General features: G+C 45.9%; 1 protein-coding gene and 1 long non-coding RNA gene across 2 annotated transcripts in view; both read left to right on the forward strand.

Moving 5' to 3' along the window:
- LOC135920369 (uncharacterized) overlaps positions 1-26,429 on the forward strand; it is a 199,414-nt gene that overhangs the window by 100,812 nt on the left and 72,173 nt on the right. The window contains exon 2 of the long non-coding RNA XR_010570235.1: positions 14,782-14,856. This is a non-coding gene — a long non-coding RNA (uncharacterized lncRNA). The remainder of the gene's footprint in view (positions 1-14,781; positions 14,857-26,429) is intronic.
- LOC135920376 (putative nuclease HARBI1) lies at positions 20,373-21,760 on the forward strand. The gene is made up of 3 exons (XM_065454622.2): positions 20,373-20,780; positions 20,871-21,012; positions 21,106-21,760. Exons 1-3 carry the CDS (start codon positions 20,373-20,375, stop codon positions 21,588-21,590), a joined length of 1,035 nt encoding a protein of 344 aa, XP_065310694.1. The 3' UTR covers positions 21,591-21,760.

Below are 26,429 nucleotides of genomic sequence, written 5' to 3' on the forward strand. Positions count from 1 at the left end.
ACAATGAAAGTGCTAATAACGTCCAGCAATGCCGCTGTCTTCAAGAAAAGTCTTTAGTGCTTTTAAAGCACTCTTCTGTAAGGCCGTTGTTGGCCAAGGACCCAAAAGTATCCTTAAACTGAAAGGTCTGCGGTCTAATTTAATTAGCGCTGATTTAAGTCGGCTTCTTGGTGTGTCGTGATGTGGGCAATCTAGAAGGAGGTGATATATATCTTCGTCTACAAATCCACAATCACATTCAGGGGTTTCCGCACGGCCAATTGTGTGTAAGAAATGCTTTGTGTAGCAGTGCCCAGCCTTAATCGACGAATAAGGGTTTCCATAGTTCTATCTAATGACAATGAAAATTTGAATTCAATAAATAGATCAATATGATATAAGTCCGAGCTCTTAGAATTCTGATCAAACCAAGTGTTTCTAGACATTTTGAGAGACGTTGTCCTTATAATGCAGCGTAATTCATCCTTTGATATTGGGGGCGGAGCCGTATCATCTTTGAGGTGCGCTTGTCGTGCTGCTTCATCGGCCGCTGTATTGCCAGGAATGTCGCAATGCCCTGGTATCCACTGGAATGCTATTGAATGTTTTGCTTCGCTTGCATTTGTGAGGTTTTTAAGTGTTTCATGTAGTATACTGTCACTGAATGTTTTCCCCTTTGTGTTGCAGAGTGATGTTAGAGCCGCCTGTGAATCGCTGAAAATTACCCATTTTTGTGCATCTCTTACTGACAATATAAATTTCATCGCACATAGGATTGCGAACAGTTCAGCCGTTGTGGACGAAGTCGCACGAGTTAACTTAAATGATTATTGTTTGTTGAGGTGCGGTATAATGAATGATGAAGTTGAAGAGGTTGCTGTACTGCAGTCATCTGTATAGACGTGTGTGTATCCTGAATACCGCATATATATCTGGTACAGCGCTAGTTGTTGAGCAGCTCGAATGAGCATGTCCCTTTTGCTGAATATCCCATCTACTGACAATTCGATTTTTGGAACTGTAAGCAGCCATGGAGGATATTCGATGTCTGAGTTCCAAAATTCATTTCTTGGCAATATGTGAAGATTTTCTTGAATTTCTACATGAACATAACTTCTATCTCGTTTTATTATGTCTAGAGCAAATGGGTGGTTTTTATGCTGGGTTTGAAGACGGAAATAATGCCGGCATGTTTCTGTAGTTCGCATAACTGGAAATGGTGATTGGCGAGCCTCAGCTATTACAAGAGCACTAGACGTCGCTCGTGGAACTCCTAGGCATAGGTGTAGTCCTCTAGCTAAAAGTCTTTGAAGTCGCTCTTCTGACGTGTGGGAAAGTCCGTGTAAGATGGGCGTGGAATACGTAACTTTTTGTCGTATTAATGCAATGTGAACAGTCAGCATGGACGATACTGATCCGCCCCATGATGTGCCTGCAAGTCTTCGAAGTACAGTCACTATGGCATTGACCTCGTTTTCGAGTTTTTTTATGTGGGGTGCCCAGGATAGCTGCCTATCAAGTATTATGCCTAGAAATCGATGCTGTGTGACAATCATTAGAGGGTGTCCTTCCAGATTAAGAGTGAAATTTTTTAACTGCCTTCGAGTGAAGGGCAATACAGCTGTCTTTGCGTGTGATAGTACCATTCCTCTCTCTCTCAAAAATTTGTTGATTATATTTATGCCGTCTTGCAATGCCATTTGAAGTAGTTGAGCATTAGACCCAGATGTCCAAATACACACATCGTCTGCATACAGTGAAAACTTTAACTGTGATGGCATCCTTCTTGTTAAATCAGCCATGACGCAGTTAAAAAGGAAGGGGCTGAGTACGCTTCCCTGTGGTAGTCCCTGCTTGACGACATGTTCAGCATTCTTTTCTTCACCCGTCTGAACAAATATTTTGCGACCTGATAGAAATTCAGACATCCATCGCAAGGACCTGCCAGACAGACCAAGTTCCAACATGCTCAGCAAAACATGAACGTGACTAACAGTGTCAAATGCCCTCTCGATGTCTAGGAATACTGCTATAGTCATGTTCCCACGTGCACGCTCGTGCTCCACACAGGTTACTATATCTAATATTGCATCCATTGTGCATCTATGTTTTCTAAAACCTACTAAGTAGTTGGACAGCACATTCGTTTCATTACACCACCATTAAAGTCGCGCGTCAATCATTTTCTCCATTACTCTGCATAAACAACTTGTCAAACTAACAGGGCGGAAGGAGTCAAGGCGCAAGGGCGTCTTACCCGGTTTTAAAATTGGTATGATTCGAGCGACTTTCCAAGAGTCAGGTACAGTTTCCTCTATCCATAAGCTATTATAGATGTCTAAGAGAGCATTTGTACCTGTCGGTCCGAGGTTTCTTAGCATATTGTACGTAATGCCGTCCGGCCCAGCAGCGGACTTTTGGCGACATGATGCAATTGCACATTCAAGCTCGCTTAATGTGAAAGTATGATCTAATTGAGGATGTTGGGCCCAGTAGCAAGCAGTAATTTTTCGCTTAGCCAGCACTACTGAAATATGAAATTCTGTACATTGCGATGAAAAAGCAGGTCTGGAAATAAGCTCACAAAATTCATCTGCAACTATTATTTCACACGTGTCCCGAGCTACAGCGAGAGCACGAAATGGGAAGCTCTGTGTTACAGGTCCCCTTAAAGAACGAATTACTAGAAAAATTCGTGGGACAGCCATGTGAGGAGACAGTGTGCCGCCGAAATCGCGCCAGCGCCGTTTGCCTAAATTTTCCATTCGTCTGCGCATTACATTGTGTATTTTCTGAGCGTTTCTGTATGCTTCTAAACTTCCGCTCCGTCGGTAAGCTCTTTCGGATTGACGTCGGATGGCTCTTAGGTGTTCATATTCTCCGTCAACTGCAGCATAATCTTTTGGAATTGGGACCTTCTTTGTGCATATGTTCATATTGTCCTGCAAAAATTCTGTAAATTTTTCCACTGTTGCATGTTGATTAATTTGATCCGTTAGGCGGTACCGAAAAGCTTGCCACTTGGTTAGTCTGCTGTAACGCCTGATATCACAGTGCATGCTAGGGTATAGATATAAGATATCCACATAAGATATCCACTAGCGCTTCTACTGAAATCCGGTTTGAAAGTTGTAGATATAGATTAATCACTGTTATACAGAGCTTGCCAAAGGATACTTTACATGCGATGAATTCCGGGAAGTCTGAATCACTGGACTGAATTTGATAAGATGGTAGGTCCTTTCTGACGCACAGGAGCACTCTGCTAACAGCACCTTGACGAGAAGTCTTGTATATCACATAATTTGAGAGGCGAAAGTCGTCATTGATTCCCGCCTCTTGAATGCAAAGTATTTTATTTGCAGCTTGCGAAATATGTGGTGTTCAAAACGTGGTGGCTATGGCGGGTTTCCAGTTCTGTAATTGCTACCATTGTTTACAACCCGTAAAAGCGATAGTATTCAAGGTGCATTTTCTATTACTCCGAGAAAGCGGTGGCTGGGCGCTGGATTTGGACACCGCCTGTTGTTTATCCGCGCTCCAGCTGTGTGAGCGACCCACGCCTGCAACGTCTACTTGGCGTGACACCAACGCCAAACTCGGAGGATGACGCAAAGAAGTTCACGCGCTACACCTGAGCCACTTTAATGTGATAGCATAATCAGGATGATAAGGATCGCACCGACTGCCCGATCGGCTCGCGTTACGAACAACGTTAAAGGACTTGCGAGGACACACATATCGTACATTGGTGTAGGGATCAACCCACCACCGTCACCACCTTTGACGACGCGGTCTACGGAACAGTTGACTTGGCGAGAAACGGGACACTCCTCAGGGCCAACCCCCGGGCACGTAGGCAAAGAAAGCCTTAACACATCTCACAATATATGAAACCAACAACGCTTTCACTCCGCTCCATGAATTTATTTATTTCTGTCTATATACTTCCGTCACTGGGGTGCATTTACTTAGTCTGCCCTATTCCAACACTCGCGCTCTCACGGCATAGGCGGGGGGGGGGGGGGGGGGAGGGGGAGGAAGTGAAAAACAGCAGCTGCGTTTCGCGCGTCCGCATGGAAGGCCGCTGCGGCCTCGTCCCCGCACGCCCTCGGCAGACGCGGCGCGCTCGGCGAGGCGTCAGCGCGCTCCCTCAGCCGCAGCTGTGCGCCCGTTTCGTGCCCGTCGAGCTCATTCTGCGCAAACGTGCGCGGCGCTTGTGCTCGACCGATGTTTCCTGGCCGCGAGACACGCCATCAGCAGCCTTTGTACGCGAATGCCGTGTAGCACGCATGAACTGAACAAAGCGGAGGGGGGAACAACTCAAATAAGAAAAGAAAGAAAAAAACGGCGCGTTGCGCACTTTCGAAAGCTTGTGACACCGAGCCACGAATGACGCTGCTTTCCATTTAGCGGATGTGGGTCACGCGTGATTACACTCGTCACGACCTTTGTTAGCAGCTTTCGTTCCTCAAAAAATACAAAAGGAAAGTGAAGAAGAAAGTAAATCTCGACAGCATAACAATGCTTGGCTGAGGATTCATGCACCCTTTTGCACATACCCATACTTTATATACGTGTATGCCACGAACTCACCGGTAAGCGCGGACGGGCTACGCGTAAGTCAGCAAGTGCTGGGCGACTTGATACGATTCGTGGTGGCCGGACAATTAATGGCCATTCGTCCAGCAACCGTCTGCTTGCCGGTTGTGCATACGTCTTTTCTGGCCTTCATTGATAGTTGATTATATGCGAATTAAATGTGGGCTTCAACGTCGCGGCACTGCACATCGGGTTGGATTATTATTATTTTTTATTTACTCTCTTACCCGCAGTGTCATTTAGGTATTACAGTGAGAAGGGGGTTACATACCGCAAAGTAAAACAAACAAGATCACTACATATTAAACAGGTGGCGCAGTAAAAATGTAAATGTAATACAATTGCAATACAAATGTAAACAAATACAATACATCAGAATAGTAGTCAACATGTACAACGTAAATAATCAAGGACGCACCTAAGAGCTTTGGTAAAGCCAAAATGGCACTATGCAACAATTGATTGTGCCGTCGTTTAGCACTTCTCCAAACAAGTTGCATGATACACCAACAAGCTCAATTTCCATGCCTCCTGCGATACAAAGACATTACTCAAATATACACAGCCATCTCTACACATATTACAGGAAAAACAACAGCCACACTCTAAGTCAGAAATAAAGAAAATTTAATCTAAAGAGCAGCTGCAAAAGCTTCGTTATCAAGCATGCTAACAACTGCAGCACGCAGTAGATTTCACTCAAAAATGGTCTTTCGGAAAAAAAAAATACTTTTGAAAATATTTGTTCTTCAGTTACGTTCCGGCCCTCACTTTGCGCTCAGGATCTGTTCGTCTGGATGTATAATGTGGCTAGAAAATGTACTTATTGCAGTCTGGGCGTGAAATATATTCTGAAAAGCTGCATGCGTAATGTTCGTCTTCTTTTATCTACAAGCTTCCATGCTCACGCTTGCTTTGCAACAATAATACAATTATTTCTTGTATAGTTACCGATTATATACCGTGCTACTATACTTCAGACGCCCTCAATTTTGTTCTGGCATTGCTTTTGTACAGAATGTCACGGGCTTGCTGAGGGAATAGCTTCCTGTTTTGACGCAAACAACCAAACACTTTACATGCCTTCGCTGTAGCGAATTTGACGTGCCTGTGCCAACTCGTGGATTGTGTGAGAGTAGGGTAGCCAACCGGGCACGTCCTTAGTTAACCTCGCTACCTTTCCCTTCTCGTTTTTCTCTCTCTTGTGTGAGAAACACTCTTAAGTATACCTATGTATACCTATGTTCGGAAACAGTTTTCATGGAGAACTACCGACTTTACATGCTGTTGCTGGTGCATGCTTCTTCGTGAAACCCATGTGAACGTTTTTTTTTTATTATACCAGTTTTTTATTTAGCGAAAGCATTTTGTAAAATAATGATATGGATATCACTGAAAATTTCCCTCTATATTCTTAGATCATCAGCAAGCAATCTCTTGAAAGAAGTGAGGGTGACTGAAAGGTTATTTATAAATAATCATAGAAGAAAATGAACGTGTCTAATACCGATCCCTGAGGGACACCGGACGTTACGCGAACGGCATCGGATTTTGCACCATTCACCACAGCATACTGACACAGCAAGGAAAGGTACTCCTGAATCCATGCGATTACTTGTTCGCTGATATTACACGAATGTATACACGAACGTAGTTCGTGTATAAGCAATTTGCGATCTACTACGTCAAACGCTTTTCTAAAATGTACAAACCCTGAATCAACGCAGGAACCCTCCACCCCACCCCCTCCCCTTCCCAGTGTACCAGAAGCTTCATGACAAACCCTGTTAATTGGTTTATGCGGGAAAGGCCTCGTCTAAAACCCTGCCGAATTGAATTAAGGAGGTTTTGATGTGCCATAATGTAGCTGTACAAGACGTGCTCCGATATTTTGCAGAAAAGATTTGCTAAAGATATCGGCCTGTAATTGCTCACTGGTTTCTGGTATCCAGGCATATGCACTCACACAGTGCATGTCATCTTTCCTTCCCTTCCTTGCATGTCTCTCATTGGCTATGAAACAGCAATTACAGAAAAAAATACGAGTACAAATTCAATTCTAGGGGTTTAGGCGAAAAAAGAATGCGAGTAATTTGCACAATGCAGTGAAAAACGAGGGACGGTGCGGTGGAAGGTTCCGGATTAACTTTGACCACACACGGGGTTCTTCAAAGTACTACAGCCAAAACACGGAGCATGAGCTTTCTTTCTTTCTTTCTTTCTTTCTTTCTTTCTTTCTTTCTTTCTTTCTTTCTTTCTTTCTTTCTTTCTTTCTTTCTTTCTTTCTTTCTTTCTTTCTTTCTTTCTTTCTTTCGTTTTTGTTCATTTCACCTACAACGAAATGCGGTCTCCGCATACGGCATTCGAACTCGCCACCGCATGCTCAACACCACAACGCCATATCCATTGAGTCACCGCGGTGGGCACGTGTGAATGTGACAGGAGAAATGCACCGCACGAGAGTGACATACTGTGCTCACTCACTCGCATGTACAAGAGGGCAAAGCTGGGCTAGCTGGCAGTGAAACCGCAGGAAGACGGAAGTCAGCGCCTTTGCTGTTTTGTCGTGTTTTATATATATATATATAGGTTGGCGCCTTTATGGCGGCACCGGCTAATCCTTGTCACGAAGCACAGGAAATAAATGTGCGCTAAAAGAGCGAATAATGTCTCAAGATATGGCAGTCATTAGAACATCAGTTGCATAAGCACAGTACAGTCCAACAGTACATGAATCACAAAGTTTTGTGCATGAGTTCAGTACATTTGTGCGAACATAAAGCCAAATATTTTGAATGGCCAAAGCACAGAACACGAGTAATTCCACACAGCGCAAAAAAAAAAACGCGATATATATCACTTTTCAACACAGATATCACTACATATATATACATACAACACATATACAACTTTACAACACATATATCACTTTTCAACACAGAACAACATTTATATCACTCACTTAGCTCATTAGGATAACTTGAAATTTAATATTTTCCCAAAGTGGCTGTGTCCTCGAAAAACTTTTTTCAAAGCAAGAAGTGCTCTTTTCGGAAGGCCCGCTGTTGGCCATGGACAGAATATATTTTGCAGTGTGAAAGGTCTTCTATCTAAAAGCAACAAATTTGCTTCGTGGTGAATCATATTTTGTGCACTCGAGTAGGAGAGGTGATGCACATCTTCGTCTGGATGGCCACAAGAACACTGCGGACTAAAGGAACGTTTTATTCTGCATAAGAAAGTGTCGCGTAAATTCAGCACCCAGCCGCAGGCGTTGCACTAATGTTTCGATTTTTTTTTTCCATGAAAGAAAGTACTAGAGCACATTTATAGGAGCTCATAAGTGGCAAGCGGCTTAATATTTTGTGCGCACCTGGCTGAAGAATTCGTCAAAACAAACTGAATCCGAGAGACCTGCGTGCAAAACACCCCATCGACGACATGCGTGGGACACTTCGAACTGAACATCACGACTGATCTGAGCAAACGTTCGGGGATCACAGATCAACTATACAGCGACAGCTGTATTTGTTATACTGCTTACTACTAAACGCCGTAAACGCTTTAATCTGTAAACTCTATAACACGGAGGCCGTGACACGTTTCCGGCTCCGCCACACAGTCAACGCAACGTCGTCGAGATTCGCTTTTGTTACTCAGAGGAAGCCCAGGAAGCCGTCGTTCGGTCGTGAACTTGTGCGCCTCCTAGGAATATAATATCATTGATTTTACAACGAACACAACTGATTTGACAAAGATCAGATGTACTTAACGATTACTCAAAAGTATGTAGCGATAGGTCCGCATCCAAGCTGTATATACTTTTTCATCCGTGGTGCCAATCTTTCGTGGAGGAGCCTCCGACGGGCGTTCATAGCGTCCTGACACACTAATTGTATTTAGCAGATCCTGTAGCGTACATACACGACGTAGGTGTACCCAGAACTTGCTTGCGCCTCTACCTCTCTCTTCCCCTTCTCCCTTCCCTCAGCGTAGGGTGTAGCCAACTGGAGTCTTGACTGGTTAACATCCCTGCTTTCCCTATATCCCTCCCTCTCTCTCTCTCTCTCTCTCTGCTTGTGCCTGTCCCCGTCAATTCTTACAGTACCGCGTAGCCGCACCTATTTCGAAAGTATGTACTACAGCCTAGAGCACAGCTCCGAGATAGCGTGCTTGTTTCCCGTGCTGCGGTCCTGGGTTGGACTGGAACACCAGGAAACCGTGACATTTAATTTCTTAGCGACGACAGGTGCAGGGGACATCGGCGACTACCGGAAACGAAGAACGCGCAAACTCGCATTCACCTGAGACTAAGTGCAATGTCGGCAGGCAGCCAGAGGACCTGTAGGTATACCTGACAAGTTTCACGTATAATGCAAGGTGCGGAAGTCACGTGTGATGTAAACCATGAACTGAGATTTACGACGAATGTGTCACGCATGGATGCTCGCATTTACGCGCGAATCTGTAGCCACGAGGTTAATTGCACGAGCGGCGTGCGCATTATTACAATAATGTAAAGGTTTTGGCATTGGTGGCCTTTTTGATCACGCGTTCATTAAGTGGCAGGGTCCCCTCTTTTTAAATTGATGTAACATTTTGCCTTTTCAATAGTTAAGGCATGTGCAATAGGAATAATCGATCGGATGTAAGCTGCTGGTGGTGCGACAGGCACACTTACGATAAGTCCGAGCGCATAGGAGGAGAGAGAGAGAGAGAATGGGAATGGGAAAGGCAGGGAGGTTAACCAGATGAGAGAGAGAGAGAGAGAAAATGATAAATGAAAGGTAGGGAGGTTAACCAGGACTGAGCCCGGTTGGCTACCCTACACTGGGGAAAGAGAAACGGGGACGGAAAGATTAAAGAAAGAAGAGAAAGTCCACCGGGGATATCGTTCAGTCACTCAGTCCGGATTACAGACGCTGACTCAATCCTGTATTTTTCAAATATCGCAGCAGCGCTTTTGTGGCCTTTTGTAGCTGCGATATCGAGCCCATGGTCCCAAGATCTTGTTCAAGGTGAACGGTTTTCTATCTAACTGGTTGAGAGCTGTGCAGAGATCTTGTCTTTCATTTTCAAATGATGGGCAGTAGCACAGTAGATGGTCTATAGTTTCTTCGACACTGCAGGCATTGCACTCGGCGCTATCAGCCATTCCAATCATAAACGTATATGCATTCGTGAATGCGACGCCCAAGCGCAAGCGGCACAGCATTGTTTCCTCATTACGCGGAAGCCCTGGTAACAGCCGCAGTTGCACAGATGGATCGAGGGAGTGCAATCGATCTTGAGTGAAATCAGGTGTGTGCCACTTCTCCAATGTCATACGGTGCACTAGCTTGCGTAAGTGTTGGGCTGCGTCAGTAGGCGATAAACGTATAGAAACAAGGGTTGCTCCTTCGTGTGGTTTCTTAGCAGCGTCGTCAGCGAGGTCGTTGCCGGAGATACCGCAATGGCCAGGCAGCCACTGAAACACGACGTCGTGCCCTTTCGCAATCATGTGATGGTGAATTTCTCGTATCTCCGATACGAGTTGTTCACAGGACCCGCGACGAAGAGATGACAGAAGACATTGTAAGGCCGCCTTTGAATCACAGAATATTGCCCACCGATTAGCCGGTTGGTTGTTAATATAACCAACGGCACCTCGGAGGGCAACAAGCTCCGAACCGGTTGATGTTGTCAAGTGAGAAATCTTGTATCGGACGCTTAGTGATCGTGATGGTATAACCACTGCCCCGGTGGAGCTGGTCTGTGTGGAAGAGCCATCCGTATATATGTGGACTCGGCCAAAGTAGAAGGTGTGCAAACAATCCAGAGCTGCTTCCTTCAAGGCCAAGGTAGGCAGGTCGGTCTTCTTTCTTATCCCTGGAACCGTAAGACGCACTTGAGGTTGTTTTAAACACCACATAGCTGAGGTTGAACGTGCTGATGGTGTGAACCCCGATGGTAGGGAGGCACGATGCTTGCTGACCTCGTTGGAGAAGGATGCCTGTGGTCGTCGTTCTGGCAGACAGGCAAGAAAGCTTGATTGAATCCGTGAAATATGACGAACATGGGCCCTAAGCGAGTCGGTGCTGATGTAAGTCGTGATCGGATGGTCTTGAGCCATTATAATGGTTCCTGCTGTTGAGGCGCTCCGCAGAAGGCCTAGGCAAACACGTAGTGCCTCTGCTTGCACGCTCTGAAGTTCTCGAAGATTTGACTTGCATGTTTTAGCAAGCACGGGAGAACTATAGCGTAGAAATCTGATAAAAAGTGCTCGATATCACTGTAGCATGGAGCCCACTGACGATCCCCATGTTTTGCCGGCGATGAACTTGAAGATGTGAACAATAGATGTGAGCCTCTTCTTCAAGTGGGCAACCCGAGGGCTCCAAGAGAGGTCCCGGTCAACAATGACACCCAAAAACCGATGATTTTTTTTTTTTGTAGCAGGTAGGCTGGCCATTGATGTACACTGGATAACAAGACATCGCTTTTCGCGTAAAAGCGACTAACGCACATTTTTCTGTTGAGATGGTAAGGCCTTGTGTCTGAAGATAGTCAGATGCCTGTGTTGCTGCTTGCTGTAGCCTTGCGCGAACCTGCAGGCGAGTGACCGCTGATGTCCAGATGCAGATGTCGTCGGCGTATATTGAAACACTCACTGTTTCCGGTAGGGATTCCGACAGCCCAAGAAGCGCGAGGTTGAAAAGAACAGGGCTTAGAACACCGCCTTGGGGAACGCCTCGGCATGTATAGTGGTCGGTAGTCGGACAATCTTCCGTACGCACGAACAAGGACCTTTGTGTCAAGTAGTTTCTGATCCATCGATATACTCGCCCTCCTAGTTCAACTGTCAGAAGTGCGTCTAGAATGGTTTGATGGGAAACATTGTCGTAAGCGCCTTTCACGTCAAGAAAGAGTGCGACTGATAATCGCTTCCGAGATTTTTGTTGTTCTACAGATGATACCAGATCGATGACACCAGATACCATGAGATGATACCAGATGAGATTCTGGTTTGCGCATAGGGGATAGGTGATATGCAGGTGTAGTGAATATAGAGTAAGCTATGTATATGAACTTGCAATGTTTTTTTTAGGCAATCCTCCACGTCCTCGTTGTCAAGTTTCTTTATCTTCTTCCGTTCTCTCTATCACATCACCACGTACATTGTGCCGTCTTTTCGCTGCCGCGGTCGCCTTGCGGTCACGGAAGTGGTCCTTAGGGCGGAGCTCCCGCCCCCCCCTCCTCCCCCCTTCTACATACGCCAGAAGGAACGTAATTGAGATCCCGCTCTTGCGACCGCGTGAAGACTTGCGGCACGGCGGGCGCTCGCGGACCCTGCGCCGCTTTTCCATCATCGTCAAAGCGAATAAATGCCTCCTCCGTCTCAATCCTCCTCCTTTTTCGCAGAACGATTCTCGGACGGTTCCGTTTTCCATCCGTCTGGCGGAGCGGGCACATCGCCGTGCGTGTCGCGTCCTCGGCTCGCTTGTCGAGCACAGACGCCGCCGCCTTCGAATGTGTACAAAGGAAGACGAGCATTCCCCTGGGCTATACGGTTATAGGCGAGAAAAGACAAAAAAAAAAGAAAGATGCAAGTGCACCATTGTATACGGACTTCTTCCGTAAGTCGTGTTATGGATTTTTCTTACGCTACCTGCAATTTTATACAATGTTTTTTTCGAGCACTCCCCGCCTCCTATACGCGCTCTCTTAAAGTGGAATTCTATACGCGGGCGTGACTTAATTCCCGAGCCGCTCGATCGTTACAGGCGATCGCAGCTTCGGTGGTCTTCGGCATCAAGGTTCAAGTATCGTGTTGCGCACTTCCGGCATCCGAAGTGAAGCCCCGTGATTTTGATGGCAGTAATGATCGACCCGATGATTGCGGTGACGAATGGTGCGTAGGAAGCGATTGTTTTAAAGATCGCACACTTACGACAGGGATGACCGTCTCGGCTACAAGCGTTACTGATGATACAAAAAATGGCTCTTTGGGATGCTTTTCTATATATATATTTTTTAAAAGCGCATGGTCGCGGCGTCGCTTTTCAGTGTTCCTATATACAGCAGGGTTCAATGTATAGCATTGAGCTTCCGTTATTTTGTGCGATTAGATTCTAAGGTCGTGATCAAACTCGCATTTGACAAACAATGACAACGACGACGACGACGACGACGACAACAACAACAACAACAACAACAACAACAACAATAATAATAATAATAATAATAATAATAATAATAATAATAATAAAGTCTCGGTTTCGACGTAACGAAACTGCTTAGCGGGAAGCCACAGTGGAACGCTCCAGGTTAATTTTTTGACCACTCGAGATTCTTCGACGTGCGCCTAAATGTAAGAACGCGCGAATTTTTTGCATTTGGCTTTTGTCGAAATGCGGCTGCCGCAGCGAGAATGGAACCGCGGTGACCTCGTTCTCTGAGCCGTAGCCACTCAGTCACCACGGAGAGGGAAATTCGTATTCTTACTGGTTCACAAGAAAGCGATTGCAAATAAAAACGTTTAAAAAAATACTAATAGTAGTAAACGAGAAGTTAAGTGCCCGGAGAAACAACAGCGAAATCCTGCATTTGAAGTTCGTGTATTTCGGTCTTTTATCAATTTTATAGACAGCGCGCGGTAGGCTTTATCCTTTCATCCTAATACATCGTGCACACATTCACAGCCCTCGACGATGTATGGGTGTCTTGTGCTCAGCAACATACATCTCGGATTGCCACTCGACGTTATGGGTGCAAGTCCGTTCTTTCTCCGCACCATTTCTCGGTTTCCTTTCTATCTCCCCACCCCAACCGTGTTTTGCGTTTTCTTATATGGAGATGATTGAGGGATAAAAACTTCCTTTAGTGAAGCTTTCCTGCTGTTTTGCTCGCACACCTGCGCGCACCACATGGGACTTGAGATGAGTCTGCGAGCTCTGCAAGATAAAAAAAAAGGTAACTTTTACTTTTATAAGCACAAATACCTTATAGTAACAATGACATTAAGTACGACCTTATAGTACAACAGGTGTACAATGAACAGCGTTTATTGTATTTTTCTTTCCCCAACAAGTTGGCGCAGCAAAACTGAAAAAGACCACGGGCGACTAGATTGCCGCAGTTTTGAAGCAGGCGACACTGATAACAACAATAACAACACGGTCGCTTCGTGCTAAGTCCTATGGTATTTCAATGCGCGCAAGAGAGGAACAACATAAGTAGCGTACTTTGGGCAAAGCTTCAAGAGTTAATGTGCTTCTTACAGAAAATAAAAAAAGAAACGCGGCGAGGCGGTGCCATCTCCAAGTCACTTAAAGCTTTCTGCTCCGAAATTCTCGTAAATCTTCCCCCCATATGTAATTAACTTATCGCTAATGGACTATAATTTTATCAATTCACCAAGATGCCATAATGGCGCGCATGTGTGGGAAATTTGTCTTCCTTGCGCATGAAATTAACATGTACGTGTGTTTCAATGCTCCGCTTAACATTCATGAGGCGTCACATTGTAAGCTTGCGCTAGCGTAGCTCCTTGAAAATAAAGTGCAAGTATAGGCGCACCAAGGTGACCAAGTGTGCCACCGCTTAACATAGGTGGCATGGAATCAGGGCCATTCACTCGCCAAGCAAGCGTGAGAAACGGCGAAAGGTTAATTGAATTCAGTGGCACAAAATTCTGGCATATTTTACCCCTACAAGTTAAAACCGCACGTAACTTCCAGCAGTGTAGCAAATTCTTTTTTCTGGATAACCAGAATCTCTAACTTACTTGAATTCATTATGTACGGGTATTTTCAGTATGTTTCTTGTCTGTATAACTCATGACGTGCTCCGTAATACAGTGCTGGTAAAATCTGCGCCTGACCTGTCTTCTGTGATTTGTCACTGGACCGCAAACTAGCCTTCCTTGGCTATCAGTCCAGATATCTGTATAACCATGATTATGTGAAAAAAATAATAATAAAGCACTTCCACTGGAAGAAAAAAAAAAAGCCCCGTTGCATAAGGCAGAGTCGTCTGCTCCATCCATAGTCAAGAAGAGAAGCAAGATGTCGGAAGAGTGCACGCCTCTTCCCTTCTTGGGGATGAATTTAGCAGCCGATATTGCCTTGAAACACGCATTTCAACGAGCCTAGTATGAGCATCTATACTCGAAGTCGATGACGCGGACACAGTTCTCATGGTTGCGTCTCTCTGTTATAGGAAACCCTGCGTGATCTGCACCAAGAATTCTCCCCTCAATTAGCAGCGGACGACGACTGCCTACACGCCAGCATGGTGGGTGACGTATGACGCATCTTTTTTTTTTCTTTACACGTGCATGCAACCATGAACTCGAGGCCCTCATGCGTGCTGTTCCGAGCTAAACTTTGCGCTGCAGTTCGCGAGGTTATCACCTGGCTTTGGCAGAAGGTCGAAAAGAGGGAGAGAGGGAGCACTGAATGCACGTGCGGTGATGCACAGGGACACTTTCGCCCTTTCCCTTACCTCCAGGGTTGGGTAGCAAACCAGACGCTTGTCTGATTGACCTCCCTGCCTTTCCTCTCCTTGCTCTCTCTTCGGCAGAAGGTCGTGTGTGTCCTCGTTTTCTTAGGGGACAGTGGTTTATCTGACGCATGCTAAAGGCAACCGACGGTTGCATGTTCGAGGTTCGCAAGCCTATATACTAAATCCGCCTGCAGCAATGAAACGCACACAAACACAATCGCATTATTTCTCCGTGGTAACACTATACAAACAGCAGAATTTTACTCAACGAAGCGCACAGCGCACTGCGGGGCTGTATAGTTGGTTCATATACTTTGACAATAACATCTCGTGAGAAATGACAACGCATCAGTTAGTAATCAGGAAAATTATGCCCACCCTAGCCTTGATTCCCGTTTTCCTTGCTCTAAGATTTAGGGTTTTGTTTTTATTTAAAAGGGGGCTCAATTTTCGCACTTCGAGTCGAAAAATCTTTTATTTTCCGAAGGTAAAGAGTGAAGAAAGTGGAAACGTGAATGCAACGTATGTATTCGCTGACTGTCGCTTGTAGGGATCAAATGAAAAAGGGAAGAGAGAAGCTACTCAACTGTGCTCACTAGGGCGTCTGCGCAGTCGCCAATCTCTCTTATTCTCCACACGCTATATCTTTATCAACTGCCGACGGCCCGCCGCGTGATTAATGACCAATTTCGCTTTCTGGCTCGTCGGTGCACGCTTATAACTCGCGCTGCATGGGAGGTCATACTTGCGTTTCGGTTGCGATTCGTGCATCCTTATAGTTGCATTTTCTTTCTTTCTTTCTTTCTTTCTTTCTTTCTTTCTTTCTTTCTTTCTTTCTTTCTTTCTTTCTTTCTTTCTTTGTCGCAGGTGTCATCTCCTTCCTCTCACACGTCGTGCATAATGTATCCTTCGAAACGTATAGCTATAACGCATATGTTATGTCCAACCACCCGACGTAATTTATATCTGGCACAACTGCGCGCGCGCCACATCTGTATTTCGCGTTGAACGAGTTTACTGAAGGTGCAACGAGAAAGTTTTGGGCGCAATCATTTGGCATCGGCCCACCGCGCGTCCAACTCGCATGCTCATTCGTCACACAAGCTTAACCGCTAAAGCGTGGCTCGCGTCGTGGGGTGCGCGCTCGTCGTGTAGCGTTTTCGTCTGCCGTCAGAAAGCTTCCGGATACAGACTAAAGGGGGCTGCGACACTCACCGCGGCTTTGTTTCAGATCCTTGGTCGGCGACACTTTAGATACGAAGAGGAGCATCGCAGTTGAAAGCCTTTCAGCCGTGTATCTATCGTTCACGGCCGTGCGCACTGGTATTGTTATAGAACCTCTTCACCGGCCAGTTCGCTCACAGATGGCGCTTGCGGCGCGCCTAGCCATTTGTTGTTTCAAGACCGGCCCCGTCGGCTCCGGGGCGTTTCGATTCCCTGTCGCGGCGGGAGCGTTCCGAAAGGGGTGGAATGCAACAACGCTCTTGTGCCCATAGATTTCGGGGCACGTCAAAGTGCACCAGACGGTCGAAATGAATCGCGAGCCCTTAACACCTACACCGCGTCCCTCATAATTCACTGGGCGCAGTTTCAGGACGTCAAACCCCCCAAACGTTTAAAAACCTGCTCAATATGTTGTACGCGTACACACTTCACAAAAGTTGCTGCCGAGTTTGTGAACTGACAACTGCGGCATTCTGACACGAGTCTGTACTAAATGTCGATCAGCTTATAGTGTATTATTCACAATGAAGCAGCTTCGAAAAAAACAGGTGTACGACTCGTTAATGGTGTTATGCTCACTCGGCTTTACTGCAGCTACCATCCTCCCACGTTTTCTTCGTGCATGTTTCCTTGCGCCACAACCAGGGAATGAAATGTCCAACCACCATCTATACTCAACGGAAGCTTTTGCTTCAGCGGACAAAACTGGACAATCGGCCGCTTTCTGTGCAGGTGCTGCTGGAACACCGCCCCCATCGCCCGTCGGCCCATAAAGCGGTGAAGGCGCTTTTGTGTTTCTTAAGGACGACGGGTTTGTGCGACCACCTGTGAATATTAATGCAATTTCCGTAAAACCACACGCGTCAGCGAACTTGCCGCGATTTCCTTCTTTCTTCCCTCCTCTCTCTCTCTCTGTGATCTTTGCTTTCCCCTTTCCCATTCCCCCGGTGTAGGGTAGCCAGCCGGACGTTATTCTGGTTAACCTCCCTGCCTTCTTCTTTTCTCTTTCCTCCTCCTTGCTTCAGCGGAACAATTTCGTGATTATATTTTTACCAAAGGTAAAGCTTTCAGGCAAATATGATGGCCAGATAACACCGCACCTTTAATGAACGCTCTATCGCGCTTGCAAATATTATTTTTTCTCGTCTCCACTAATATCCCTCCCCTGTCATGGAAACTCACTGAGACTCACAGTCACGTATTAGACATGAGTGCACTCGCTGGAGTATGCCGACCAATGAGTGGGGTTTACGTATGTTACGCATAAATGCTCGATGCTGAACGTATCATCACGAGCTACAACGTAAATGAGTGATGAATGATATTACGTATTTTCTGTCTACTACAAAATTTCAGCATGGGTGTTTCAAGCTCGGAGTGTGGTATAAACAATTGTTGCGCAATTAGCGCAATCACGAGTGCTTACTTAGAAAATAAATAATGTGATGACATTGCGCCAAAGGAACGTTACTGAACCAAAAAACATGAATACTTGTGGCTTCCAAGCCACAAGTTGTCACAAGACACAAGAAACGACGATGAGCGAATGACATGGTAAACCTGACTTAATAGAGCGGCTCGTAGTACGTACCACTGTGTCTTAGAAAACAATTTCTAGCCCTGCCTTCTAGTAGGCACACTATGTGGCAGTGATCGTAGCATTCGGAAAAGGTGTAATGAACTCATAAGAATGAGTATGCGACATTTAAATGTTATTTGAAACTTTCACCAAGACTTCGGATCATTCACGCAGTCATCTGTCGGCGAAATGTACCGAAACAGCGGCTTGTTGGGCCCCAACGTTGTAAACAACCGTTGTAAACAGAGGCAGCGGAGGCCGGGTATAATGCTAGCAGTAAAAGCGCCACCACGTGATTAAGCATGGCGGTGGCCACAGGAGCGCAGTGAAAAGGCTCTATGCACTCACTAGCCATACATCCAGGTGGCTCTATAGGCTATAATCGCTCAAATTAGATGTCCAGATTCCTTATTGGCTAAATTGAGGAAAAGATTGAAGGGAAACCAGATAGATCCGTAATCTTAAATTGACAGAGGGCGAGAGCTCCGATGGCGGTGGTCGTGATTATTATTATTATTATTATTATTATTATTATTATTATTATTATTATTATTATTATTATTATTATTATTATTATTATTATTATTATTATTATTATTATTACGATCTGCTTTGAAATAAAGTGGTGGCACGTGCTCCCATGCTCGTTCTTTTTACTTGTTTGTACTATAGTGGTCCTTAAATGCTATAATCTACTATAACTTGAATAGAAAGTTCGTGCTTCATTGCACGTTATCCCTTCCTTTGGGCCACGAAACTTCCCAGCCATGTCTCGCTAAAGTCTCCACCACCCCCCTTCCCCAAATTCATTCTGTTTCCTCTAGCAATAAAGTTTGTTTCTGTCTTCCCTACTGGAGTTTCTAAAATCCAGAGCTTCGGACAGCCTACGTCATCCACTTTTATAGCCGGATGGATACTGTGAAATTCCAACAGGATGCGCTTAACGGTTTGTGCCCCATTACCGCAGGCGAGAGAAGCAGCGTCCTGTGGCCGCAGTCATGTGTATATTAGGGGCGTTCGAATAGAGAAATGTTCTAATGGAATCGAATACATTTGTTTTTCTAATTTTTGAAGCAACATTAGATAGGAAGTTAGCGCGGAGTCCGTTTGGTAAAAGAGAAATCAGGCTTATATAGCTCGACACATGCATGCAATACCGTTCAGAATTAGACGTCCTAATAACTGAGGAGCTTGTAAATGACAAACAACTATTTTCTGTAAGCTGGGGGAGGCACCACGACAGTTAGTCCTGAAACAAGGGACAGATGTCAACAGCTGCACGTACATTGCTTTGTTAGCCGAAGAAGATAAGTGTGATATTGCAGCGCCACACATTAATTCAAAGGGATGCAAACTTGACAAATGAGACTGGCCAAGGAATAAATTTAGGTGAATTCGAAAATAGGATGCCTAAAAGCGAGTCAATTATGATTTAATGACTAGAAATTGTAAAGCAGAAGTTATCTGGCCCAGTGCGCTCGCTTATTAACCGGTGCCCCTGCGCAGCAATCGCAGGTCTCCAGCAGAAGAATCCTTCGGAACACTCGTTACATTGACCGTTATCTCTTCCACGAAACTGTACATAAATTAAATCGTATCCTGTACATAAATTCAAAACAAACGAACATTCGACAACTTCGAATAGAGAATTCTAGAATCGAATAAAACTCGAATAGCAGAGACTGTTCGAGTCACGAGAGAAATGAGGCATACAAAGGCAGGGAGGTTAACCAGAGGTAGCTGCGGTTGTCTACCCTACAGAGCAGGAAGGGTTAAGGGAGATAAACAGAGAAGGAGAGACGAGCACGAACAAACCGCGTACACTATGTATAGAGAGCGGAGCCCCGTAGACCGCAGGATATACGGATGCATCTACCGCCTGGGTTAACACGACGTGAACAGACCATGCTGTACCATCTGTGGCTAAGCGTTGCATTCATAAACTCATATGCTTTCCTTGTAGGAATGGCCAACAGCCCCACGTGCGACGCATGCAGCAGCGATGAGACGCTCGCACACATTATCTGTGTCTGCCCGCGATATATTGCCCAGAGAGAAGTGATGTGCAGAATGCTAGACCAACTGGACAATCGTCCAATATCAGGGGGGCTATTCTGCAAGAGTCCACCTAGTGGACTGTCCACTTCGGCCGCCGCTGATTGGCTGTAGGTCTACGAATGACGATGCCGACCGGCGCTCCTAGCTTCCGGTTCCTTTCTGAAACGTCAGACTGACGTCAGTGGTGTTGCACTTACTCTTCACGTTTTGTGTGATAACTGAACATGCTTCGGCGCGTTCACGTGATTCAAACAGTCACCGCGCATCAACGGATCTTTCTGCGATTCCTTTGTTTGGAGTAGACCGCAGCACAACGATGGATGCGAGCCTGCTTTTTTTGCTTTTTGATCACGGAGGAGAGAGGCGACTTCGAGAACAACGGGACCCGTTCGCCATGTCCGACGAGTCTTTTCGGCGGCACTTTCGCCTTTCGAAAACGACGGCGATGTGGCTGTGCGAGCAGTTATCGGACGACCTGGCGCGCGAGAGAGAAGGGCTCACCGTTCAAGATCAGGTGATTTGCGCCCTTCGGTTTTATGCTACCGGTGGCTTCCAAACGGCTGTCGGTAGCGAAGCCACCGTATCGCTGTCCCAGCCGTCTGTCAGCCGCTGCGTTCGCGCGGTATCGGAAGCGATCGCCTGTGTCGGCACCGAACAGCGCTGGGTGTCGTTTCCGCGTACGAGATCGGAGATAGCGCTCGTCAAGCAAGGTTTCTTGCGGAGCGGCAACATCTCTGACGTCGTGGGATGCGTGGACGGCACCTACATCGCTATAGCCGGCCCGGACCTGCCCCCAGCCGAGAAGCAGACGTACTGGTGTCGGAAGGGATACTACGCGCTGAACACCATGGTGGTAAGCACGCTCTACCTAATGTACTCATGATATATACGAAATCCCAACGCGCGACAACAACTTAATTTACTGATATACTGCAATTCACAGGTGTGCGACTCGAACATGCGAGTGCTGGCCATCGACCCTCGCTTCGCCGGCTCGTGTCACGACGCATACGTATGGCGTGGCTCAGCCCTTCGGAGCATTTTCGCCGACACCGAAATCGTCCACAGAGGAGAGTTTCTCCTTGGTGAGTACAGAAATGCATATAAACGCGCTTGTGAACCGCAGCCAATGTCTATAATGAATTCGGCGCAATTCCTGCGCTACATTTATTCTGCAGGCGACAGTGCATACCCACTGGAGCCATGGCTCATCACGCCGGTTCCGGGACATCCCGCGCTATCGTCTCCGGAGGGCCGTTTTAATCAAGCTCACGCGTCGATGAGGTCTGTGGTGGAGCGCTGCATCGGCCTTATGAAGAGTCGGTTCCGCTGCTTGCAGCGTTATCGTGCGCTGCAGTACTGCCCCGCTGTAGCGGAAAAGATTGTCGCGGCTTGTGCAGCGCTGCATAACTTATGTCTCGACGCCAGCGAGCCGCTTCTTGACGACGACAGCAACATTGCCGGTGAGGATGACGACGACGACGATGACGACGCCTTGCCAAGTGATGACGGCGGTCCGACCCGTGGCGGCAGAACGCTGTACGCAAGGGGAAAGGCCACACGGGACAGGCAAATTGCACTGTATGGCATCAGCCGCAATGCACATTTGCTGCACATTCAGCGAGCTCGCCGTCGAGCGCAACGTCACGCACTGGACAGCTAGAAAGTTATGCACAATGAGCTTGCTTCCGGCACGGCGCCACATGTGCGTCACTGTGCTCCGTGTGGTGGGACTACAGTTACTCCCAATTTTTCTCCTTCACTGTGTTTGGGCTGCAGCAAGCAGTTTACTGCCTCTGAGACGCGACTCCTGTGTGGCTGTGTGTCGTGCAATGTGGGTACACGTACTCGCAGTTTTGCTTGTGTGCTGTGTTTTGGGCTGAAGCTAGCAGTTTACTGCCTCTGAGACGCAACACCTGTGTGTCGTGCAGTGTGGGTACACGTACTCGCAGTTTTGCTTGTGTGCTGTGTTTTGGGCTGAAGCTAGCAGTTTACTGCCTCCGAGACGCGACTCCTGTGTGGCTGTGTGTCGTGCAGTGTGGGTACACGTACTCGCAGTTTTGCTTGTGTGCTGTGTTTTGGGCTGAAGCTAGCAGTTTACTGCCTCTGAGACGCGACACCTGTGTGGCTGTGTGTCGTGCAGTGTGGGTACATGTACTCGCAGTTTTGCTTGTGTGCTGTGTTTTGGCTGAAGCTAGCAGTTTACTGCCTCTGAGACGCGACTCCTGTGTGGCTGTGTGTTGTGCAGTGTGGGTATGTGTAGCTGTGGTGTTCTCGCTTTCTGTTGACAGTCATGAATGTAATGCACCGTGCATCTTGCATGAACAGTGAGAAAAGAAGAGCAGTAAGAATGGTTGCACATCATTGCAACATCCCAGCATCATAGCGTAATGGCATTATAGCATGCAGTTGCGATGTTGCCATTACTTCATCCCCCTAATGCTGTTGTGATTTCTTTCTTGTCACTTCATCGTATTTGTGTCATTTTCAGTATCACTGTCACTGCCTTTCCATTGCATATCGTGCTGCTGCCTATGCCGTTGTCGTCATACCGTGAAATCAGCTGTTATTATTCAATAAGACAGAGAGAGACAAAGGGAAGAAGGAAAGGCAGGGAATTTAACCAGACTGAGTCCACTTTGCTACCCTACATCAGTCATGCCGTTGCATTCATTGTGCCCGCATCTCTGAGTCAGAATCGCACAATACCATCTCCATCATTGGCTTTGATCTTGTGATGACACCATTGTCATCCTGTTTTTGTCAGCATACCAGGTTCATGAATTCCAGCATCATGTCATCTCGCTGTGTGTGTGTTAGGCCATTGTCATCATATTTCCTACACAGCTTCAACATTTCATGGTTGACGTTCAGTGGCCGTAACGCCATCATCACCACACCATCGTGTGCATCGTGTCGCTACTTTGTTGTCAATAATGCGTCATCCAGAACTGTTGTTCAATTGTTGCTGTACTGTCGGCCTTGTGAAATTCCGTTAGTATCATAGCTGTGACGTGGTAGTGGGTCCAGTCTCGCATTTCCCTCGGCAGAATCTTCTCAACTTGGTATCAACTCTGTTGCACCACTGTAGAGCAAGGAGGTCTACTGCAAGTGTTCGTATGAGCCATGCAGTGTGCAATTGCTAATCTTCGAGGAGCAACAGCTTTCTTCAAACACATACACGAAAGGTTTGCGTGAAGCAATTGTAATGCATGGAGGCTGCAAGAACAATTTTTGCTCAATGAAAGTGGGACTGATACATTCACCGTATGTGGAGGAGCAGTATTTTTTTATGGATGTAATCGCACGTGATTGCTTCTTATAACACAAAAGCGTCACTTCGAGGTGAATGTGTAATACTTTCCTAACCTGCAATGTTGCAGAAGTTTCTAAACATGTGAAAGTGCTGCGTACTACCTTTTCTTTAAATAGTTGAAGCATTTTGTAGCCTCCACCATATATCTAATAGGGAGGTCATTCTCACAGCCAATTGAAAATGGTCACTGAAAGGGCAACGTGGGAAATTTTTCTATGTCCTCTGGCCTTGAAATAGAAATGTTGAGTATACGTTCCCTTTTGCACTTTAATTGTTCATGCCAAACGATGTGACTAAACATGAATTAGTTTTCCTTATCACGAACCTCAAATATTGGTTGCATGCTCCCGGGCCATGCCCACGCATGTATAACTCTGCACTTGGCGTCCCGTGTTTGTGATATCGTACACTACACGACCACTTAGACCACAAACGACGAAGCTAGGACCCTTTCGCACGAGTCGATGGCCAGCAATCATCATTGTGAGATACGTCACAACCGATGCTTTTCTTTGTCTACCTGCAGCACACGGTGTTGTGTTTGGGCATGTCAGCTGCCTTGCACAGTGGGCTCAAAAAATATCGATCCTGCAGTGCTGACTGTGTCTGAGCAATCGAAGGTTTATTCGCAATTTGAAATTACGGATGAGCTTCTAAGCCAATTATGCCATTCCACTGGTAACAGTAATGTCAGCGGCATTTGGATATTAAAACATCCTAATGTACACAAACACCAGAGGTTCCATTTAAAGTGTATCCAAACTGTACAAGTCGCTTGCGTAACATCACCATCACAGCAATCGCATTGAAATGTGTTGAACCCTAAGAAGAAATAAAAATTGCGGTATTACAAGAAAAATGGCACCTGTGCGTAACATAGGCGCAAATTTTACTACAAATCCGCTAACAGGCAATTTCGGAAAGCTTAATGAAAGAAGGTCGCCACGACGTGAAACATAACACGATTATATGTACCTGAGTGTGAATGACACCCAACAATGACCTTCAAACGTGGTACAGCTTATGTAGCATTGCTGCACATTAAGTACGCTTTATGATGTACAATATTAAATTGGCAGCATATTTGCAACACCTTTGCGAACTCGAACTATGCGGTTCATGTTAAAAAGTGCAACTTGCGCAATTGTTCCTCGTTTGAGTGGCTGACAAAATTTAAATTTCATTCCCTTCTATTGTGTTGCACAACTTTGAAAATAAATTTACAACGGAAACTAAGCATTGTGTTAAAAGCAGTGTGGGGCTCATCATACGAAGTTTTTTGTTTTTCGGTGCGTTTCAAAATTCACTGGTCACCTTATTTGGTTAAATGATACGTTACGATCTATGTTGCATTATCATGTGTATCTCAATGTGTCGCCTGTATTGCTGTGACTGAGAAAGTCCGATTTTTGTTGCATGGCTGACAAAGACAAGCTTCTTATTACCGGGTATTTCCATGTGCCCCTACGAGGTCATGTTCACTCATGACCGAAACCAAGAAATGCATGCAGTTCAACTGCCAAGCCGTAGTTTCCACCGCCTTTATGTCCATGTGAATTATTTAACATGCAGCTTAGGTTTCGATAGCATAAGCTGTTAAGGAACGCACTCAAACTTTTGTGGCAACAGTTTGTTGTTCTGTATGCACTGGAAGACATGCTATGTGGACTGTGCTGTTACTGTGCTTGCTCAAATGGTGTCGTGCGACAATTCTTTTAATAGAATTTGACCTCTTTGAATGATTGGCCATATTCGTCATGTTCCCTTCAGTTCGTTGTTGAATACTTCCATAGTGTTTCCTACGTGTGTTACATTGTGACACACATCGAGAGTTATTTATGCTGGAAGTCGTTAACATGACGAGATTTTTCCTCTGTCTGAGGCGGACAGACATTTGTGTCCCATCATCGAGGAGCGGTTTACTTAAACCGACAAGTTATGCTCGTTTGTACTGCAAAGAAGTGTGCGTGCGTAACACTTTATTAGTATTTCCTTTCAGCATGAGCGTAGGAAGAAATGGTGACATCAGTTAGCGGCTCGGACGCAAACTACTAATCCATGTAATTCATAGCTTTGGCATGCATTTGTGTAAGCTACACGAAGTATACGTGATGTTGTGTTGGCAGTGAGGGTGCAAGAATTAGTTTAAAATCGGCTTTCTTCTATACTCCAATGGCACAACAAAGATGTGCGGTGCCTATCCATACTTGAAAAGCACTGGAAGTGCATGGTACCTCACAACATTATTGCAAAGCTGGAACTCCTTTGTCAATTGCACCATCTTGACAGAAAGGTGAATTCCTGTTCCATACTGCGCCAAAAACAAAAATGTTGAGAGGATTGTGCCATGAACAGGGAGGGAATTCTATATAAAAAAAGGGGGGGAACAGCTGTTCACATGCTGCACACCTAGCCAACGAGCCTCCCACATGAATTTTTTCGCTCACAACAGCAGACTTTTCAGCGCTTCACGCTAGTGGCCGGCGCATGTACGTACACTTGGGAGGTTGTAATTAGAATGTACTTCATTAAATGTTGAGTTCGTCAAATGGCATCGTCGACCCATCCTCACACGCTTTCACTCGCACATACTTTACAGCATACAGTACACGCCAACGTCGTTATCGCCCCTGGAATTAATCTGGAACATCATGGCTACAGCGACGGCGGAAATGCGCCTACAGCGTCCACATAATTGCTATTGCGGCAAAAACAGATTGGAATAGCTAGAAGTTTCACCAGCCCGGAGTTGGTCACGGCTCTCTGCGTCTGCAGTGACATATCGTGAACTAGAAGCTGTGTGACCGCGTTGATTGCGCCACATGATTTAATAACATTGCAGTTATCAGCTATGGCACGGGAATGTGCAGTTAGATGATAGTGCCACAAATGCTCTTGCCTTTATGCACAAAAACATGCACAATGCTGCCTCTTTACATACTGTAATGTTGTTTTCGTGTTGGTCTTTAATGTACCTATGTGCTTTCGAAGTGCCCTGTAAATTCCATTATTCCACCAAAATTGACATTGGCCTGCCCCAAATTGCATCAAAATGAATATTTTGTGCCCCAAATTGATCCAAAATACAATTATGTCTGCTCCAGACTGCTCTAACACGCAATGTTACTTGCTCCAAGAATTGCTGAAAAATAATTTGGGGCAGTTTCACCTGTGACATTGCCACAC

The sequence above is a fragment of the Dermacentor albipictus genome, unplaced genomic scaffold (genome assembly GCF_038994185.2).
Source record: "Dermacentor albipictus isolate Rhodes 1998 colony unplaced genomic scaffold, USDA_Dalb.pri_finalv2 scaffold_13, whole genome shotgun sequence".
NCBI classification, from domain to species: domain Eukaryota; kingdom Metazoa; phylum Arthropoda; class Arachnida; order Ixodida; family Ixodidae; genus Dermacentor; species Dermacentor albipictus.

Coding starts and splice junctions, on each gene's coding strand:
- LOC135920376 (XM_065454622.2), top strand. CDS start 20,373: ATGTGGCTGTGCGAGCAGTTATCGGACGACCTGGCGCGCGAGAGAGAA. Junction 20,781..20,870: donor ACGCGCTGAACACCATGGTG/GTAAGCACGCTC, acceptor TGCAATTCACAG/GTGTGCGACTCGAACATGCG. Junction 21,013..21,105: donor CAGAGGAGAGTTTCTCCTTG/GTGAGTACAGAA, acceptor TTTATTCTGCAG/GCGACAGTGCATACCCACTG.